At 32.9% G+C, this 16,779-nt stretch overlaps 2 protein-coding genes across 3 annotated transcripts; one reads left to right on the top strand and one right to left on the bottom strand.

Annotated features, from left to right (window-relative positions):
• The first annotated feature begins 793 nt into the window (after positions 1-793).
• Positions 794-10,208, top strand: LOC146921900 (transcriptional elongation regulator MINIYO-like). Its single transcript, XM_085711404.1, has 10 exons — positions 794-817; positions 1,006-1,996; positions 2,923-3,017; positions 3,148-3,335; positions 4,439-4,544; positions 4,634-4,894; positions 5,351-5,536; positions 5,663-7,951; positions 8,997-9,206; positions 9,876-10,208. Exons 1-10 carry the CDS (start codon positions 794-796, stop codon positions 10,068-10,070), a joined length of 4,545 nt encoding a protein of 1,514 aa, XP_085567530.1. The 3' UTR covers positions 10,071-10,208.
• A 3,296-nt stretch (positions 10,209-13,504) lies between these two features.
• On the bottom strand, positions 13,505-15,687 carry LOC146921899 (protein CRABS CLAW-like). Of its 2 annotated transcripts, none has more exons than XM_085715135.1 (7): positions 15,315-15,687; positions 14,908-15,039; positions 14,587-14,686; positions 14,357-14,405; positions 14,060-14,135; positions 13,877-13,936; positions 13,505-13,784 (listed from the first exon to the last, which is right to left on the bottom strand). In XM_085715135.1, exons 1-7 carry the CDS (start codon positions 15,408-15,410, stop codon positions 13,779-13,781), a joined length of 519 nt encoding a protein of 172 aa, XP_085571261.1. In that variant the 5' UTR covers positions 15,411-15,687; the 3' UTR covers positions 13,505-13,778. The 2 variants fall into 2 exon arrangements, with proteins under 2 accessions (XP_085571261.1, XP_085571260.1); XM_085715134.1 differs by having other exon boundaries at positions 14,587-14,689; positions 15,315-15,549.
• Between the last annotated feature and the right edge of the window lie 1,092 nt (positions 15,688-16,779).

Here is a 16,779-nt window from a genome sequence, read left to right as displayed (position 1 = left end):
TTCTTCCACTTTTGGTCCCTCATTAAAACATGTCAGCAGAATCTGATGACATGTCACGCTGACTGTGTAATTTCTTTATTTTCCCATTCTTTTATTATCTACTCACCTAACATGTGGCTTTTGTTGAATTTTAATTTAAAATAAATTCTGAAACATTAAATTAAACATAATTTAAATTATTTTAACTTTGAAAATAAATCAAAATTCTTTTTTTAAAGAAATGAAAAATGGTAATAAATCAAAAACACAAAATATATATTTTGTTTCTTCTTTGGCTTAAATCTCCATATTCAGTACCAAAAAAATATAAAAAATCTCCATCTTCTACCTGCGACCTTCTTCTTCCTCCTCTTCCACGTGAGCTGTTTCTCCTTCTTCAAAAGGGATTCGAGTACTGCTCTTTTTTACAAACTACCCACAATGTTCTTGTTCCAACTCAAATCCTCTTCATCTCTCCATCTGTTGATAAAAATGCTTCATGTGTTCTTGTTTCAACTCAACTCATTCCAAGCTCTCTATTTCTTGTCCTTCTTTAACACTCAACCTGTCATTTCCTTTATCGAATTCGAGTTTGTATTCTTGTTGGTCTCGTATCTGTTTTGGGGTTTAAGTATGGATTGATTGTAGTTTCAGATCTGGAAAGGCTTTGTCCCTGTTGGATGAATTGGTTTTGCCTACACACATAATTTGATGGCTTCAATCAAATAATAGGAAGATGAGAATATGTTGATTGTTGTGGTGGTGGGTCATGGGAAACACCACGGCAAGGGGAAAAAGGAGAGGGTTTGTAACAATGGTTGAAGGCATTAGAGAAGAAGTAAGAGGGGAGGGTTTGATGATAGTTTCAAGGAGAGGAAAAAGGAGAAGGTTGCATATCTGAATTTTGGGTTAGGGTTTCAACGAATATAACGTTGGAGAGATGTGTTGCTAGCAATTGTTATTTAAGTTTATTGTTAATGTAGTCTGTCTGTGTAATGTGTAGTAAGCTCATGGACTGATACTTAGAATTTGGTGTTTTTACAGCATTGGCGTCCACTTAATAGTAAAGGAGGTTATGATCATGATAATGATGATGGTGACAATGACGTTGAAGATGAAGATGACACAGATTTTATGGGGTTTGAGAAAGCTGCTGCCTTTGCTAATCCAGTACAAAGGAAGAAAACAAAGGGTATGGATTTTGGGAAATGGAGAGAGTTTACTCAAGATGATAAATCTTTCTTAGGGAAGGATTTGGAAAAGGATGTATCAAGCTATGGCCCGACTACAGGGAGAAAGAAGAATGAAAATGGCGGTAAGAATACATCCAAGAAAATCTCATCTCATTCAGTTGATAGTGTTTTTGCTTCGATGGAAGTCGATGTGAAGCCACAGTTAGTTAAATCAGATGGTGGTTTTATCAATTCAGCCACTTCCATGGAATTAGATACTTCAAATAAGGATGACAAGAAAGAAAAAGAATTTGCAGCTGAACGAGACAAGATTTTTTCCGACAGAATGACTGATCATAGTTCCGCGTCTGAAAAAAACTACTTCATGCATGAACAAGAGTCGACGTCTCTTGAGAGTGAAATTGATTCAGAGAATCGAGCTCGGATCCAGCAAATGTCAGCTGAGGAGATTGAAGAAGCCAAGGCTGATATAATGGAGAAGATAAGTCCTGCGTTGTTGAAAGTACTGCAAAAAAGAGGGAAGGAGAAATTGAAGAAACCCAATAGTTTAAAATCAGACGTGGGTGCTGTCGCTGAATCTGTTAATCAACAAGTTAAGAGTACTCAAGGAGCTAAACATTTGCCGACAGAGGATGACATCTCCCATACTATAATGGCACTACCATCCAAAAAACAACTGGATGATAAGAATGTTAGTGGAAAGACTTCAACCACCACAAGTAGTAGCTCATGGAATGCTTGGAGCAATAGAGTTGAGGCCATTAGAGAGTTACGATTTTCATTGGCTGGGGATGTTGTCGATACTGAACAGGAGCCTGTGTATGGTATGACTTCATTCATTCTTTTTAGGTTTCTTTGTCTAGCTTTTGAGTTCTAATGTCAAACTAATGCTATGTATGATCCTTGCATCTGTAACTGCATCACGATCTTAGTTGTGGCTAGATATATCTGTAACTTATGATTTATATCAATGATTGTGTTGGAACCACAGACACACGTTAGAACCTTCAACCTTGCATATATAGATTTAAAACCTTGTATATAGATATAAATATAGGATGTTCCTTGTTTTTTCTTTCAGGTATCTATTAAATAAATGCTCCGCTGGTGATAATATGCAATCTTAATTGTAGATATGGGCCCTTCTTATTTGGTATTTTGATCATGTGGGAAACTAATACACAGCTATTGATAATATGTATTTTTTAATGTTTGAATCCTTATCTTGATAAAACCATTTTTTCCCCAACTTACGCAGTTCAGTTTTTCCAACAATCTGTGGTCATTTTTTAATTGTCTACACTTTTAAATGCACATGAACTAAAAATAGTTGGCATTTCTGTGTGACCTTGAGAGGTTTAGATAAATGACTTTGCAAGGTCACAGGCTGTCTGTGAGCATCGAGTGAACTATGCCCCCTTGTTATCTTTAGGCTAGAAGTTAGAATATTGGTTACGTCGCACTCTATACTATGGTTTCCTGGTGGTTTCCTTTGCTTTCTAATATTTCAAGTTCATAGTTCACATTGATTGGTTATTGTTCTATATACGTCATGTCAGATGTTAACATTTGCGGAAAAAAATGTTGGAGCTGTGAATATTAATTTTTGCATCCACAGATATACCTATTATTCTGTATTTTCTGTTAGGAATAATATCGGTCAGATGTTAGTGTGTCCTGAATATTATTAATTGGTATGCTGATTATTCTTGAAATTCTTTGTATGACAATTCTTCTTGCTATGATGCAGATAATATCGCTGAACGTGACTATTTGAGAACTGAGGGAGATCCTGGTGCAGCTGGTTATACAATTAAAGAAGCACTGGAACTTACTAGAAGTGTGGTATGTTATGTGATGTATTTTTTAGTTGGTTGCGATTGGGATGGATTCACAATTCTTGATGCAAAATAATAAATAAACTCTAATATTTTCCACTTAGTATCATATTTTCTGCAAAATGTTATTTTTTTAGATTCCTGGACAAAGAGCCCTTGCATTGCATCTCCTTTCATCCGTTCTTGACAAGGCACTATGCTATATTTGTAAAGACAGAACTGGAAATATGACAAAAAAGGGGAACAAAGTCGACAAATCAGATGACTGGGAGGCTGTTTGGACTTATGCACTTGGTCCTCAACCAGAGCTCGCGTTATCACTTAGGTGATTTTTGCTTTATGCCTAAGTTGGTTTCATCATCTACTTTTAACAGTCGACTAAAATGCCTGTTTATATATATGTAGTGAAATTATTATTATTATTTTTTTTTTTTGAAAGAATGTAGTGAAATTATTATGATTCTGTTTCCTCCGTAGATTATACTTGTGTGTGTGTGTGTGTGTGTATTCAAATATCCTTGTAAACATGAGTGAGAAGTATTCATGTTAAACTGGCTTAGAGCCCAAATTCTAAGTCCACCAAAGCAGCAGCATCCATCTTGACCTGTCCTGGGACTATTTTGTTCACAAGTCCATTCAAATCTGGAGCTTGAAATTGTTTCATTTGTTATTTTTTCCATTTTTATTAGCTGTCTCTCTTGTCATGATCCCTTCCGTCATCCTCTCTCTATATTGTATTCTCTCTTGCATATGTGTCTTTCACCTAACCGTTACATCCATTAGGTCTGGTATGTGTAGATTGGCTGGCTCCTGAAATCACCCCACCATCAAAGCCCATATGCAATGCCTCAAGTTTCCAATTTGATTTGTTTTCATATTTGATTAGAATTTAGAGTCTAGTATCAGTATGAATAAGGGACGGTATTTTGTCTTTTGTAACACATCATTACAAACCATATGTCAAATAAAAATTTCTAAATTTCTAATCATAGTTTGTTCTCTCTCTTCCTCTTATAATTTCAACAATTTCATTCTCTCCAGATGAATTCTTATGCACACAAGCTTTTGCTATCTGTGTCCAAAAGTCAAATTGGATGATTGAGAATCTAGATTGCTTACTTGATTCAAGCCTTTTGTTCTCATGCAGTAAATAACAAGGATACATGTTGGTGATCCTTGAAAGGATTTTTATTTGGCTACTGAATGCAAAATAATGCTATCCGAAATGATAACTCTCTATCTTGTCATTATGTATAAATTTTGCAATTAGATTGTACTGTTATGTTTTGATGCATTTGCTATCTGAGTAGCTTTGCCTTTTGATACATAGCCACTGATAAATACTTAGAATCTTTAGTTTTATTGGTATATAATTACATTTCCCATTATATGGGCTTCTTGTAATGGCCTTGTGCTCTGATTTTTCAGGATGTGTCTTGATGATAACCATAATTCTGTGGTGTTGGCCTGTGCAAAGGTTGTTCAATCTGCATTGAGTTGTGATGTGAATGAGAACTACTTTGATATCTCAGAGGTAAACATGGTTTATATATTTATAAATTTAATCTTATACTGTTATTCTGTGTTACGAATTATATTCATCTGTAATTCTTTTACCTCCAGAACATGGCAACTTGTGACAAAGATATTTGCACAGCCCCGGTTTTCAGGAGCAGACCAGATATTTCTCTTGGATTCCTTCAAGGGGGATACTGGAAGTACAGTGCAAAACCTTCTAACATTCAACCTTTTAGCGAGGATTTTATGGATAATGAGAGTGACGATAAACACACAATTCAAGATGATGTATTTGTTGCTGGACAAGATTTTACGGCCGGTCTAGTTCGCATGGGGATACTTCCTAGACTTCGTTATCTTTTGGAGGTAAAAAATAATTATTCATGATGAAACATTTCATATCATAAGATTTTTGTAGGACAATTAGAATTCGGGTTAGGTCTAACTTAATCCTAAAAGCTAGCTCAAGTGGTGAGGATTGTCCAAATTTTATAATAAAAACATTGATTTTATCTGTTGTTGATGTGTGATCTCAATTCACCCCGTCATGCTCAGGACTAGACATCTGAAGTGTGGACAAATGCAAGATCCCCAATAGCAGATCTAAAACAGACTCTTATACTATCTTAGATATTTGCCTAGGCTTAACATAAACCTGAAAGGTAGTTCAGTGGGTGAGGATTGCCTCAATTTCATTAGGAAAATGTTGTCCATATCAGTAGTTGATGTGGGATCTCAACCAAGATATAAGCACTAAGGTTTAGTTTCTGCTTTAGAGTCTGTAAACTTCAATGTCAAACTCATTATTTCCTATGGTTGCAGACAGATCCTACTGCAGCTTTGGAAGAATGTATTGTTTCTATACTGATTGCCATAGTAAGGCATTCACCTTCATGTGCCAATGCAGTGCTGAAGTGCGAAAGACTTATTCAGACAATTGTGCAAAGATTTACTGTTGGCAATTATGAAATTCGATCTTCCATGATAAAATCTGTAAAACTCTTGAAGGTGAGTGATAATTTAATTCCATTTTATTGATTGCTTCATATATGGATCATTTCCTTGTTATGTTAAATTATTTTTGCATTTGCAGTTAGAGAATCATCACTAATGTTTCATTTGATTTTGGAAAAGGTCTTGGCTCGTTTGGACCGCAAAACTTGTTTAGAGTTTATAAAGAATGGGTACTTCAATGCCATGACTTGGAACTTATATCAACTTCCTTTGTCCATTGACGACTGGCTGAAGTTAGGGAAGGAAAAATGTAAACTCAAGTCTGCACTGACCATTGAACAATTGCGTTTCTGGAGGGTCTGCATTCGATATGGTTATTGTGTGTCTCACTTCTCCCAGATATTCCCTGCCTTGTGTTTTTGGTTGGATCTTCCTTCATTCGAAAAACTTACAAAAAACAATGTTCTGAACGAATCTACTTGCATATCTAGGGAGGCATATCTTGTTTTGGAGTCTTTGGCCGGAAGACTTCCAAATTTATTTTCGCAACAGTGTCTAACAAATCAACATCCCGAGTCCACTGATGATGCAGAGTTCTGGTCTTGGAGCTATGTTGGTCCGATGGTTGACTTAGCCATAAAGTGGATTGCAACAAGAAGTGATCCAGAAGTATATAAATTGTTCGAGGGACAGGAAGAAGGGGTGAATCACTTCACTTTAAGAGATCTCTCGGCAACTCCTTTGCTATGGGTGTACGCAGCTGTGACTCACATGCTTTTCAGAGTTCTTGAAAAGGTGACATTGGGGGATGCTATCAGCCTACAGGAAGCTAATGGGCATGTGCCATGGCTTCCGGAATTTGTCCCAAAGATTGGACTTGAGTTGATCAATTATTGGCATTTGGGCTTTCCAGTTGCCTCTGTGACAAAATCCGGAAGAGATTCTGGTGATGAATCTTTTATGAAGGAACTGATTCATTTGAGGCAGAAGGGGGATGTTGAAATGTCATTGGCATCAACCTGTTGTCTAAATGGAATAATCAATGTTATTACTAAAATTGATAACCTGATAAGGTCTGCCAAGACTGGCATTTGTAGTCCCACAGGCACAGAACAAAGTCTATCGAAAGAAGGAAAAGTGCTTGAGGAAGGCATAGTTAGTAGGTGTTTGGTTGAATTAAGGTCTATGCTTGATGTTTTCACGTTTTCAGCTTCTTCAGGGTGGCAGCGAATGCAGTCCATTGAAATATTCGGCAGAGGAGGACCAGCTCCAGGCTTGGGAGTTGGATGGGGTGCCCATGGTGGAGGATTTTGGTCGAAAACAGTTTTACCTGTTCAAACAGATGCTAGATTGCTCGTCCGCTTGCTGCAAATTTTTGAAAATGCATCTAATGATGCTCCCGAAACTGAACAAATGACCTTCACCATGCAACGGGTTAACACTGCATTGGGATTATGTTTAACTGCAGGACCTGCGGATATGGTTGTTATAGAGAAGACATTGGATCTATTGTTCCATGTCTCTATTTTGAAGTACCTTGACCTCTGTATTCGTAATTTTCTCCTTAACAGGAGGGGTAAAGCCTTTGGGTGGCAATATGAAGACGACGACTACATGCACTTCAGTCGGATGTTATCATCTCATTTCAGGAGTAGATGGTTATCTGTAAGGGTGAAGTCTAAAACCGTGGATGGCAGTAGTTCTTCTGGCGTTCAGGCCACTCCAAAAGCTGATGCGCGTTTGGATACGATATATGAAGACTCAGATATGTCTTCTACAACAAGTCCTTGCTGTAATTCTTTGATGGTAGAATGGGCTCGACAGAACTTACCACTTCCGGTCCACTTTTACCTTAGTCCAATCTCAACAATTCCCCATACTAAGCGTGCTGGTCCTCAAAAAGTTGGTAGTGTACATAACACACATGATCCCGCTAATTTGCTTGAAGTGGCCAAATGTGGACTTTTCTTTGTTTTAGGCATTGAAACAATGTCCAATTTTCAAGGAACTGGCATTCCTTCTCCTATTCAGCGTGTATCATTGACATGGAAGTTACATTCATTATCTGTCAATTTCCATGTTGGAATGGAAATACTGGGACAAGATCAGGGCAGGGAAACTTTTGAAGCTTTACAGGATCTTTACGGTGAGCTTCTTGATAAGGAGAGGTTTAACCAAAATAAAGAAGCTATTTCGGATGATAAAAAGCATATTGAGTTCCTGAGGTTCAAATCCGATATTCACGAAAGTTACTCGACATTTATTGAAGACCTTGTAGAGCAGTTTTCTTCCATATCTTATGGCGATCTGATTTTTGGACGGCAAGTTTCAGTATATTTACACCGCTGTGTTGAAAGTTCTATTCGACTTGCCACGTGGAATACACTGTCTAATGCTCGTGTTCTTGAACTTTTACCACCTTTAGAGAAATGTTTTTCGGGCGCTGAAGGATATCTTGAACCTGCAGAGGTAAACAATTAATTCTCAGTTATTTTACTACAGAACATTGTCTACACATAATATATCTTATGCTTTTGATACTCATTCTTTTTTTAAAATCGAAGATATAAATGTCATTTGTATGTTATGATTATAATTTGTTGAAAATTTGTGTTTAAAGTGTGGTTTAAAACATAGAACATCTGCTACAGAGTACAGTAGACTTTTTTTCTTGTATTGAAGCTAAAATCGGTAAAAGAAAAAAGTTGTTGGGTGAATTCTTTAAAGTGTTAAAAGAATTTTATATGCACATCTGGTATCTCAGTTAGATATAGCTGTTGTGGTGGTATTTAATAATGAAATCGAAGAGTATTCTAAGGATGAGTAGAATAATGAAGATCTGGATGACGAAACAATCATCAATGATTCATAAGCCCAACCACAAATAGGGAAATATGGAAATTGTATTACACTAGAGGTTATAGCCTCTGTACCAGTGATCTCTAGATACCATGTTGAGAAAGAAATAAGTGGGTGACATATGTTGAATATTGTGTTTCAACTAACATGTATACAGTATTACAGAATATGGGAAATATTATTCTCATTTACATATTATGATACGATATGATATGCCTTTGCAATATTCCTAAACAATAAACACAAAGATCATAATATATTGTCGAAAGTCTCTTTGCACCAAACACGCACATATCGATAGGGTGTATCTTTTGTGACATGTTTTTTTGTAGAGAAGAATTCTAAGGCTGTATCTTTCGTGTTTTTTTTGAAGTTCGACACTGACATGAAAGGCTTGTCAAGCAAGTTATCGTACAAGGAATGTGAATTGCTCTGTTGTCTGTAACTCTTGTTTTTCTTTTCTGTTAATGTTATCTGTAATTTCTTTTAGTTGCAACAATTGGAATCTAATGGCTAGGTAGGTGGACCAATTTTCTTTTCACATTAATATGTAAGAGGGGTCCACCAGCATAATTTAAACTGGCAGAGTATGCAAGTCATTCATTGGATATACTGCATTTCTATCAAACATTCATAACGTACTGTTCCACTGCAGGATAATGAAGAGATCTTGGAGGCTTATGCTAAGTCATGGGTTTCTGATGCCCTTGACAGGGCTGAGATTCGAGGATCAGTTTCGTATACTGTGGCTGTCCATCACCTTTCCTCATTCATATTTAATGCTTGTCCTGTGGATAAGTTATTGCTGCGCAACAGGCTTGTTAGGTCTCTCTTGAGAGATTATGCTGGGAAGCAGCAACATGAGGTGAGCATGTTTTAAATGTTTTTTACCTGATGGATGGATGGATGGATGGTTACTTAGAGAAATTTCCATTGAAAATCTGTGCTGCCAAACACATATCAAGTAAATGTTGTGTGTTTGCGTGTATTTGCCATGGATGAAAGTGGAAGATAAGATTATGGTGTATCTTATTCATCCTTATTTAAGAGCTGTGCTATTTGGATACAAAATGAAACATTTTTTTGACAATTAGGATGATTAATTACAGTTCAAGTATATGTTAATTATGTTCAGTAGATGGCTAATGGATATAACAAGGTATCACAACTCATTGACCGTCTACTGAACACAAGTAACAATGATTTTGAATGTTTCGCACTCGATAGATATCATGTATATTTGAACACAATTTGGATGATTAATGGATATCACGTATATATGGAAACCTTAAAATCGTGGTTAGTTAATGGTTGTGGATAGTGAATGAGTTGAAATACATTGCTATATTCATTAGCTATCAACTAAACGTAATTAACCATATCTTTAAACTGTTAATCATCCAATTTTTTGTCAGATTTGTCAAAATATTATTTCACTATTTTAGTGAGCTATATTGCTCCTGCATATACTTGCATGATGGTGTAGTTGGCCTTGTGGTGTATGCAACCGTTGCTGACAAAATTTCTGTTACAGGGAATGTTAATGAACCTCATTTCCCATAACAAGCAATCAACATCTAACATGGATGAGCAGCTGGATGGTCTACTTCATGAAGAGCGCTGGTTAGATTCCAGGATGAAAGTATTGATCGAGGCATGCGAGGGAAATTCCTCTCTTCTGTGCCAGGTAAAGAAGTTGAAGGATGCTGCAGAGAAATATTCCTTGTGAAGTATACAAGCATGTAAATATAGGTCACTCAGAAAGAGCAACAAAGGGTATTAGAATTTGTAAATGGATTCTCTCTAATGTTACTGATTGGAGTGTAGTGACATTTTGTATTTCATGATTGAATGGTTTGGCCATCAAGATTTTGTAGGATATTTAAATTTAAAATTAGGATAATCATTTCCTGTAGACCACTTTTTTTGGAGAGCTAAGTCTATGTTTTGAAATATATTTGACATATTAAAAAAGTTGAAATATGATAAATTATCGTATAATACTTCAATCATTTTCCTGTAGCTCACTTGGTTGATCCAAGACATTAAAGATGTTACGATTAACATACTAACATTTTATACTAGAAAAAACATGAAAGCCAATTCAGTAATATGATAAAAAATGAAGAATAATGAATTGTATTCCTCTGCATAAACATTACTTCATTCTTACAATTAACATACAATTCATTATTCTATATTTGCAAGCCTTAACTTATGAAAACCAGTTCCTTATTTTACATTTGCTTATTATGCCAAAATAAAAAAAATAAAAAGAGAATGTTTATGCATAATTATTTGGATTTGGTTCCTAGCAAAATTTCTCAATATTATAAAGGTAATAAAAATGAAAGTAAACTACCAGGGATAATTTGTGTAGGAGCCGGGGTTCGATCCTCAGATTCTCCACTTCTCCACACATAATGTGTGTGAATCTAACCATTAGGCTACTTTACAAAAAAAAAAAAAAAGACTAACTAATGGGATCTAACTCAGGCAAGGCCTTTTTAAAATTAGTGACTATTAAAATTTGTTTCGAAGATATAAGCGATTTTTTTCTCCTCTAAAAAAAGAACTTTATTCTGAGAGATGATAAAAATGATAATTTGTTTTTTGTTAACAGAGTTTTATATTTTAGTAACAGTTTTAAACAAAAAATTAAGATACGACAGGCTACCTACCTGTGATACTAGAAAAATTAATTTTTTTTGAATGAAAATTACTTTGAAAAAACCTTTATTTTAAGATTGTAACCTCACTGTTATGAAGAGAGTCTAATTATGGTGTTGAGTGATGGTAATGTATGGGAATGAATCCCTTTCAACATCGGGCTAATCAGATAACTCTTAAACTCTATTATGGCCGGAGCTTTAGTGGCCAGAGCTCATACATTTTGACTGTGGAGAAGTGACATGTCTACTGAATATATTATGCATCGAACCAAGGCATAATATATATTTTTTTTTTCAAAAACTTATTGCAGTAATTTTTTAGGCTTAAGAGTTAAGAAGAGGCTTTAGTTTTGTGTCCCTTAGATTGAAGGTCGAACATGAAAAATAAAAACTTCAAAACTTCCCATGAACAATATTTTATTGAACATTTGTAAAAAAAGAAATAAATACTTTATTGAACGATTTCTACGAAGCATTCAAATAATTCGATACGAATAAGTATATTTAGTCTTTAAATTAGTAGTTAAAAGTTTCTTTTTTGAATAAAACTATTTTCTATCATTTAAAATGATAGTAATAACTAAATATTAATCATCTAGTTTCACGAAATAATTTTTTTTTCTTTTCTGAATTTTATCACCCAGAATAATGAATATCGAATATTTTTTAAGATAAATTGTATACCTTTAGTATGATGCTTATAACCAATGGAATAATTTTTTTTTTTCTCAGGAAATAATCTTTCCTATAATACAAAAGTCGACAAGTACTTATTATGTTCATAGAAATGTTCGTTAAATTATTGATTCAGAAATCAAATGCACCAACACACTTAAATTTGTGAATCTACCATAAAGCTCTCTTTTATTTATCATACTCAATTTTTTGGGTCAGACCTTTGTAGGAATTCCTTTCCAAGCCAATGAGCCATTGACAATCATTTTTTTTAATGACAATGTGAGTATGTTAATTGTTATATTAGTATTTTCTTTGGAATTCGAACCCTAAACTTTTGACTCCTTAAATCCCTTAGCTCAATCAAGTGAACTACCCAACCCCTTAACGGATTAATACCGATTGATCTTAAGTATCCAAGTACTTGTGAAATTCTTCCTTAAAAAGCTAGTTCTTCAAGGGTCGAGTTCTACTCCTGAATCCCAAAATTACCGTGAAGGAGAGTGGTAGTGTAAATGGACCTGTTATGCGATTTATGCTTTGATTAATTGATCTGGTATGTATGTGTATGAACGAAGAAGTTTACAAACTTTTGGACATATTATTTAGGTATACACAAAAATACATTTCATATTTTTTATTTATTTTTAAAATAGACATTATTTAATGATTTTTTCTTTCTACAATTTCTCAATTGAGTAACTTCGTGATCTAATGTTTGCAACTGATAATTGAAAGATGACGATTTGAGTTGGACTACGAAACATTATTTGCGTATATACGATTGTTGTAGGCATTTAGTAGAACGGTTCAGCAGACTTGAGCTTCAATTTTTCTTAAAAGAGTTAAATATGTTTTTGGTCCCTATAAATATACCAACTTTTCGTTTTAATTCCTCTAAAATTTTCCTTCAACTTTTAATCCTTATAAAATTTTCAATCACTACTTTTGGTCCCTTCTTAAAAAAACACTTTAATAATTTCTTTAACAAAAACTAATGAAAAATTTACTCCATCCAAGTGTGCTATTGTTGCTCTTGAAATCAAGTTTTCATATTTCTTTTTTATTTTAAGGTGATTTCCGTTCAAAATTACGTTTCATATTTTATTTAATTTTATTTCTAGCAAATTCAAAATAAATATTTAAATACGATATCAAAAGCCAAAAATACCGTTAGATGTATTTTAATATTTAAACTAGTGTTCCTTAATTTATTTATTTTTCTTAAATGATGTTATAAATATTTTTTTAAGAAAAACATAAGTGAACTAAAGCCTAAGCGACTGGGTTGTAGCCACTCCCTCGTTTATGTTGGTTCATAAACATTTTAAACATTGAATAGGATGTCATTTATCAATGCAATGATTATATTTTTGTTCTATGACATTCTTGAATTGGAGAAAAAATTAGACACTATATTTCTAAGACTTTGAGAGGAACACACTACAAGATCCTAAACCAACAGCACCAAGCCAAACTCAAATAAAATTAGATACTATACAGATAACATGTATATATTTACAATTCTTATAATATAAGTTTTACTTTTACTACAAATCTTTTGTTTAATTTATTTTCATTCTAATTTTGTAAGTTACATTTTATCAATTTAAGCTTCTGTTGGGTAAAAATATACAATTATTTACTTTTTATATGACTGTTATATAATTGTTTATATATAAAAATTATTACAATTTTAATTAAATTTCTCTAAATTAAAATGTATAATCTAAAATATAAAAGATATTAATAGAGAAGAAAATTTTATTAGTTTAATAAAAGAAGATAATTCAATTGCTTTGTCTAAACAACAATCTTTGCAAAGGAAGGGAATTCAATTACTTACGCAAACACACACTTAGAAAATCTCTTGTACTCATACAACATCAAACATTCCATACATAAAATATTAATATAAGTCTAACCATCATTAAACTGGTCTCAGAACATAAATAAAATCCTCCACCCTAGAGGTAATTAGAAGAAACCGATACAAATTAGCAGTATTTATAATAATTTATTTAAAACTAGGTGACACCTAAATTACTTGCTCCATTTTACTCCAAATCTTCATTGATGTCATAGCTCTTTCATTCCTGCACAAATAAGCATACAAAAAAAATTAACCAGAATACTATACTCTTGGAATATGCATAGAAATAACAAACAAGTATTAATTAATTCTTACAATGTTTCTTTTAGTTGCAGAAATTGAACTGGTTGGTGAATTTGGTATGTACCTAGCCCACTGTGATAAAGTTGTGTGATACAAGTTAGTTTAGGACTGTCATAATAATTAATCTTGAAATATATATATATATATATATATTTAACCCTAATAAAAAAATAAAAGAGGATAAAAAATGCAAACATTTTTGGCAGCAGCACTGAAAGCTTCTCGATGTGGGATCTGAGGGTTGGCTACTTTGATGCGCTGTATCTCCTCTCTGACAGATAAAAAGTATATCAAATCAAATTCATTTGTTATAAAGTGTACAGTACTAGTAAACTATATAGTATAGTATATATATTTTAAACAGGGTAAGGGAATGTAACAGTGTTACCATCTTGTAGTTATGGTTGGTTAAGTCTAGTAAAATAGTGAAATAATTAAAGACAAAATACACACGCATCACTGTTTTTATTTTTTTATTTTTATTGCACTTACTTCATGAAACGGTTGTATGCAGATGGAAGACGGTGCTTCTTCTCAGGTGCTGCAAAAGAAATAATAAAATAACAAATTATGACAAGTTTTTTTGTGTGTGTTATAGTTGAAAAATGCATCTTAATATATATATATATATATATATATATATATATATATATATATATATAATATAAAATTGTAATTTGATATTTCCTTAGAGAGTAATGGTGGTGAAAAGGGTTGCTTACGTTTGACAACAAATGGCGGTGGTCTAGGGGACAGTGACTCAGTTGATGTAGTTGGTGAAGAAGAAGATGATGGTTGGCCTTTTTTGCTACTGTAAATCCCCTGCTACAAACAAAAGTATTCTTACTTTTCTTTCTACATATTAATTAATTAATTAATAAAAAGGACCAATACATATAAAACTCATCATATGAAAAAAAAAAAAAAAAAACTAAATAAAATTATTGAATAAATATATATAGATGTTATTTCCTCAAAACAAAAAATATAGATGTTATGTTCATAATAATAATTAAAAAAAAAACTAAACAAAATTATTGAACCTGGAGACTGAGGGTGTGATCAACAGTTTGATTTTTGGAACTTGGTGGTCTTGTGGTGAGAAAAGAGAGGTTGCTGCAGTGACCACACTTCACTGTCACAGTATCTAGCAGCCTCTTGCATGGTATGCCAACCTACATAACATAACAAACCACAACCCTACATATTTTAGAAAAATTTATAATATTTGATATTTCATAAACTCCATATATGTAGCTAATAAAAAAAAATTGATCTAGTGACCAAATTTAGAGACAGTATTAAAATGTAAACTTCGTCTATAATTTCGTATAGGATATTATTTTAAAAATTAAAAAGAATAATATGATTATGAATCACTAAGAAGTTAACAAGTTGAGAATGATGGATGGTTGATATATGAATAATATTAAAGGTGAAGTTTACATACAGCTAGGACAGTGTTACAGAAGTTGCAACGAACGTAACAGAGGTGTTGATCAGATGGTGGAACCAAGTCCATGGTAACTTTCTCTTCATGGTTCATGTTTCAAAGGATGCAAGGAAAAGGGTAAGTATAGGTTATAGTAGAGGGAGAGGGAGAAGATTTTTGAGACAGGAAATTGTAAAGATGAGGGGAGTGATATATAGGAATAGGAATAGGAATAGGAAGAGGAAGAAAGGTAAGGTCAAAAAGAAGGGATGGTTTTACCACTTAGTCTTATAGTACAATTTGCTGCATTTTATTGCATGCTTTATTTGCAGACATGAGCAGCACAATACACTGACATTAATTAAACCAACCAGAATTGCCTATGTATTGTTGTTACTATATAATATTATATCTCTTTTATAATGCACCCTAAAACTAAAACATTAGTAATACACAGAGTTATCACTTATATACATATATTATTGATCACTTATATATATTATTGATCATTAAAATCAGCATTGAATTGGTAAACCCTTAAATAACTTTTTTGTTCTATCATGCATATATATACATATTTTCTGGTTTTAGTCCCGATATATAATAAGTATTTGTTCCTTCTGGTCCATATATTTTTATTTTTATTTAGTAGCAGAACAAAAATATATATTTATATTTGTAAAAATAAATATACATATTTATAATTGAATGAGAATACAAGCAGTACTATGCAAGTGCAAAATGAAAAGCTATCCTTTGTGGATATATTTTAGAGGATTAGTAAACCACTCATAATCAAGATAGTATAGCCTACTTTTCTAAATCAGAAACCACTTCTAAGAGAGGTACACTTTAATGTCCCAAGGCAACACCACTAGACCAACTCAAGTAGGTTGAGAGAAGAGGAAATTTTTTAATAATAAATGATATTAATAACTATTTTACAATTAGACTTGAAAAATAAATAATGATAAACTCTTACCCCCAGTAAGTTAGTAGTTGATTCTCTATATAGGAGGCGGTCATATGATGTAAAATCACATTGTGATAATTATATAAAAAATAATTAGATTGTTAATATTGTAGAAAAAATTTTGGAAAAAATATCCATACTTATAATTTTAATTTATAGAAAAAATTTCATATAAAATATCGTTTGTAATTTACACTCAAAATTTCTATAAAATATTGTTGATAATATACACTCGTTAGCGCAATAAAAAGAGCGGAAAGGCGATATGATAAAATTTTGGAAACACATGACTATTTTCAAAATATCAACATTAATGTAGTGTCTATTAAATAAATGTTTATTTTATATTTAAACACCGTTAAATAATTTTTTTTTGTCATACACCGTTAAATATTTAAACCGTACTCGTTGAGGAATTTATATACTTATATATGCAGAAGAAAATTTGTATGTATCGATATGTGATAGTCGATGTGATAATTTTTAAAAACTCGTTAATATTTTCAAAAT

The sequence above is a fragment of the Medicago sativa genome, chromosome 5 (genome assembly GCF_051527215.1).
Source record: "Medicago sativa cultivar Bolivia chromosome 5, Bolivia_mono, whole genome shotgun sequence".
NCBI classification, from domain to species: domain Eukaryota; kingdom Viridiplantae; phylum Streptophyta; class Magnoliopsida; order Fabales; family Fabaceae; genus Medicago; species Medicago sativa.
Note: the sequence above shows the minus strand (reverse complement) of the source record. Positions and strands in the feature narration are given on the sequence as shown.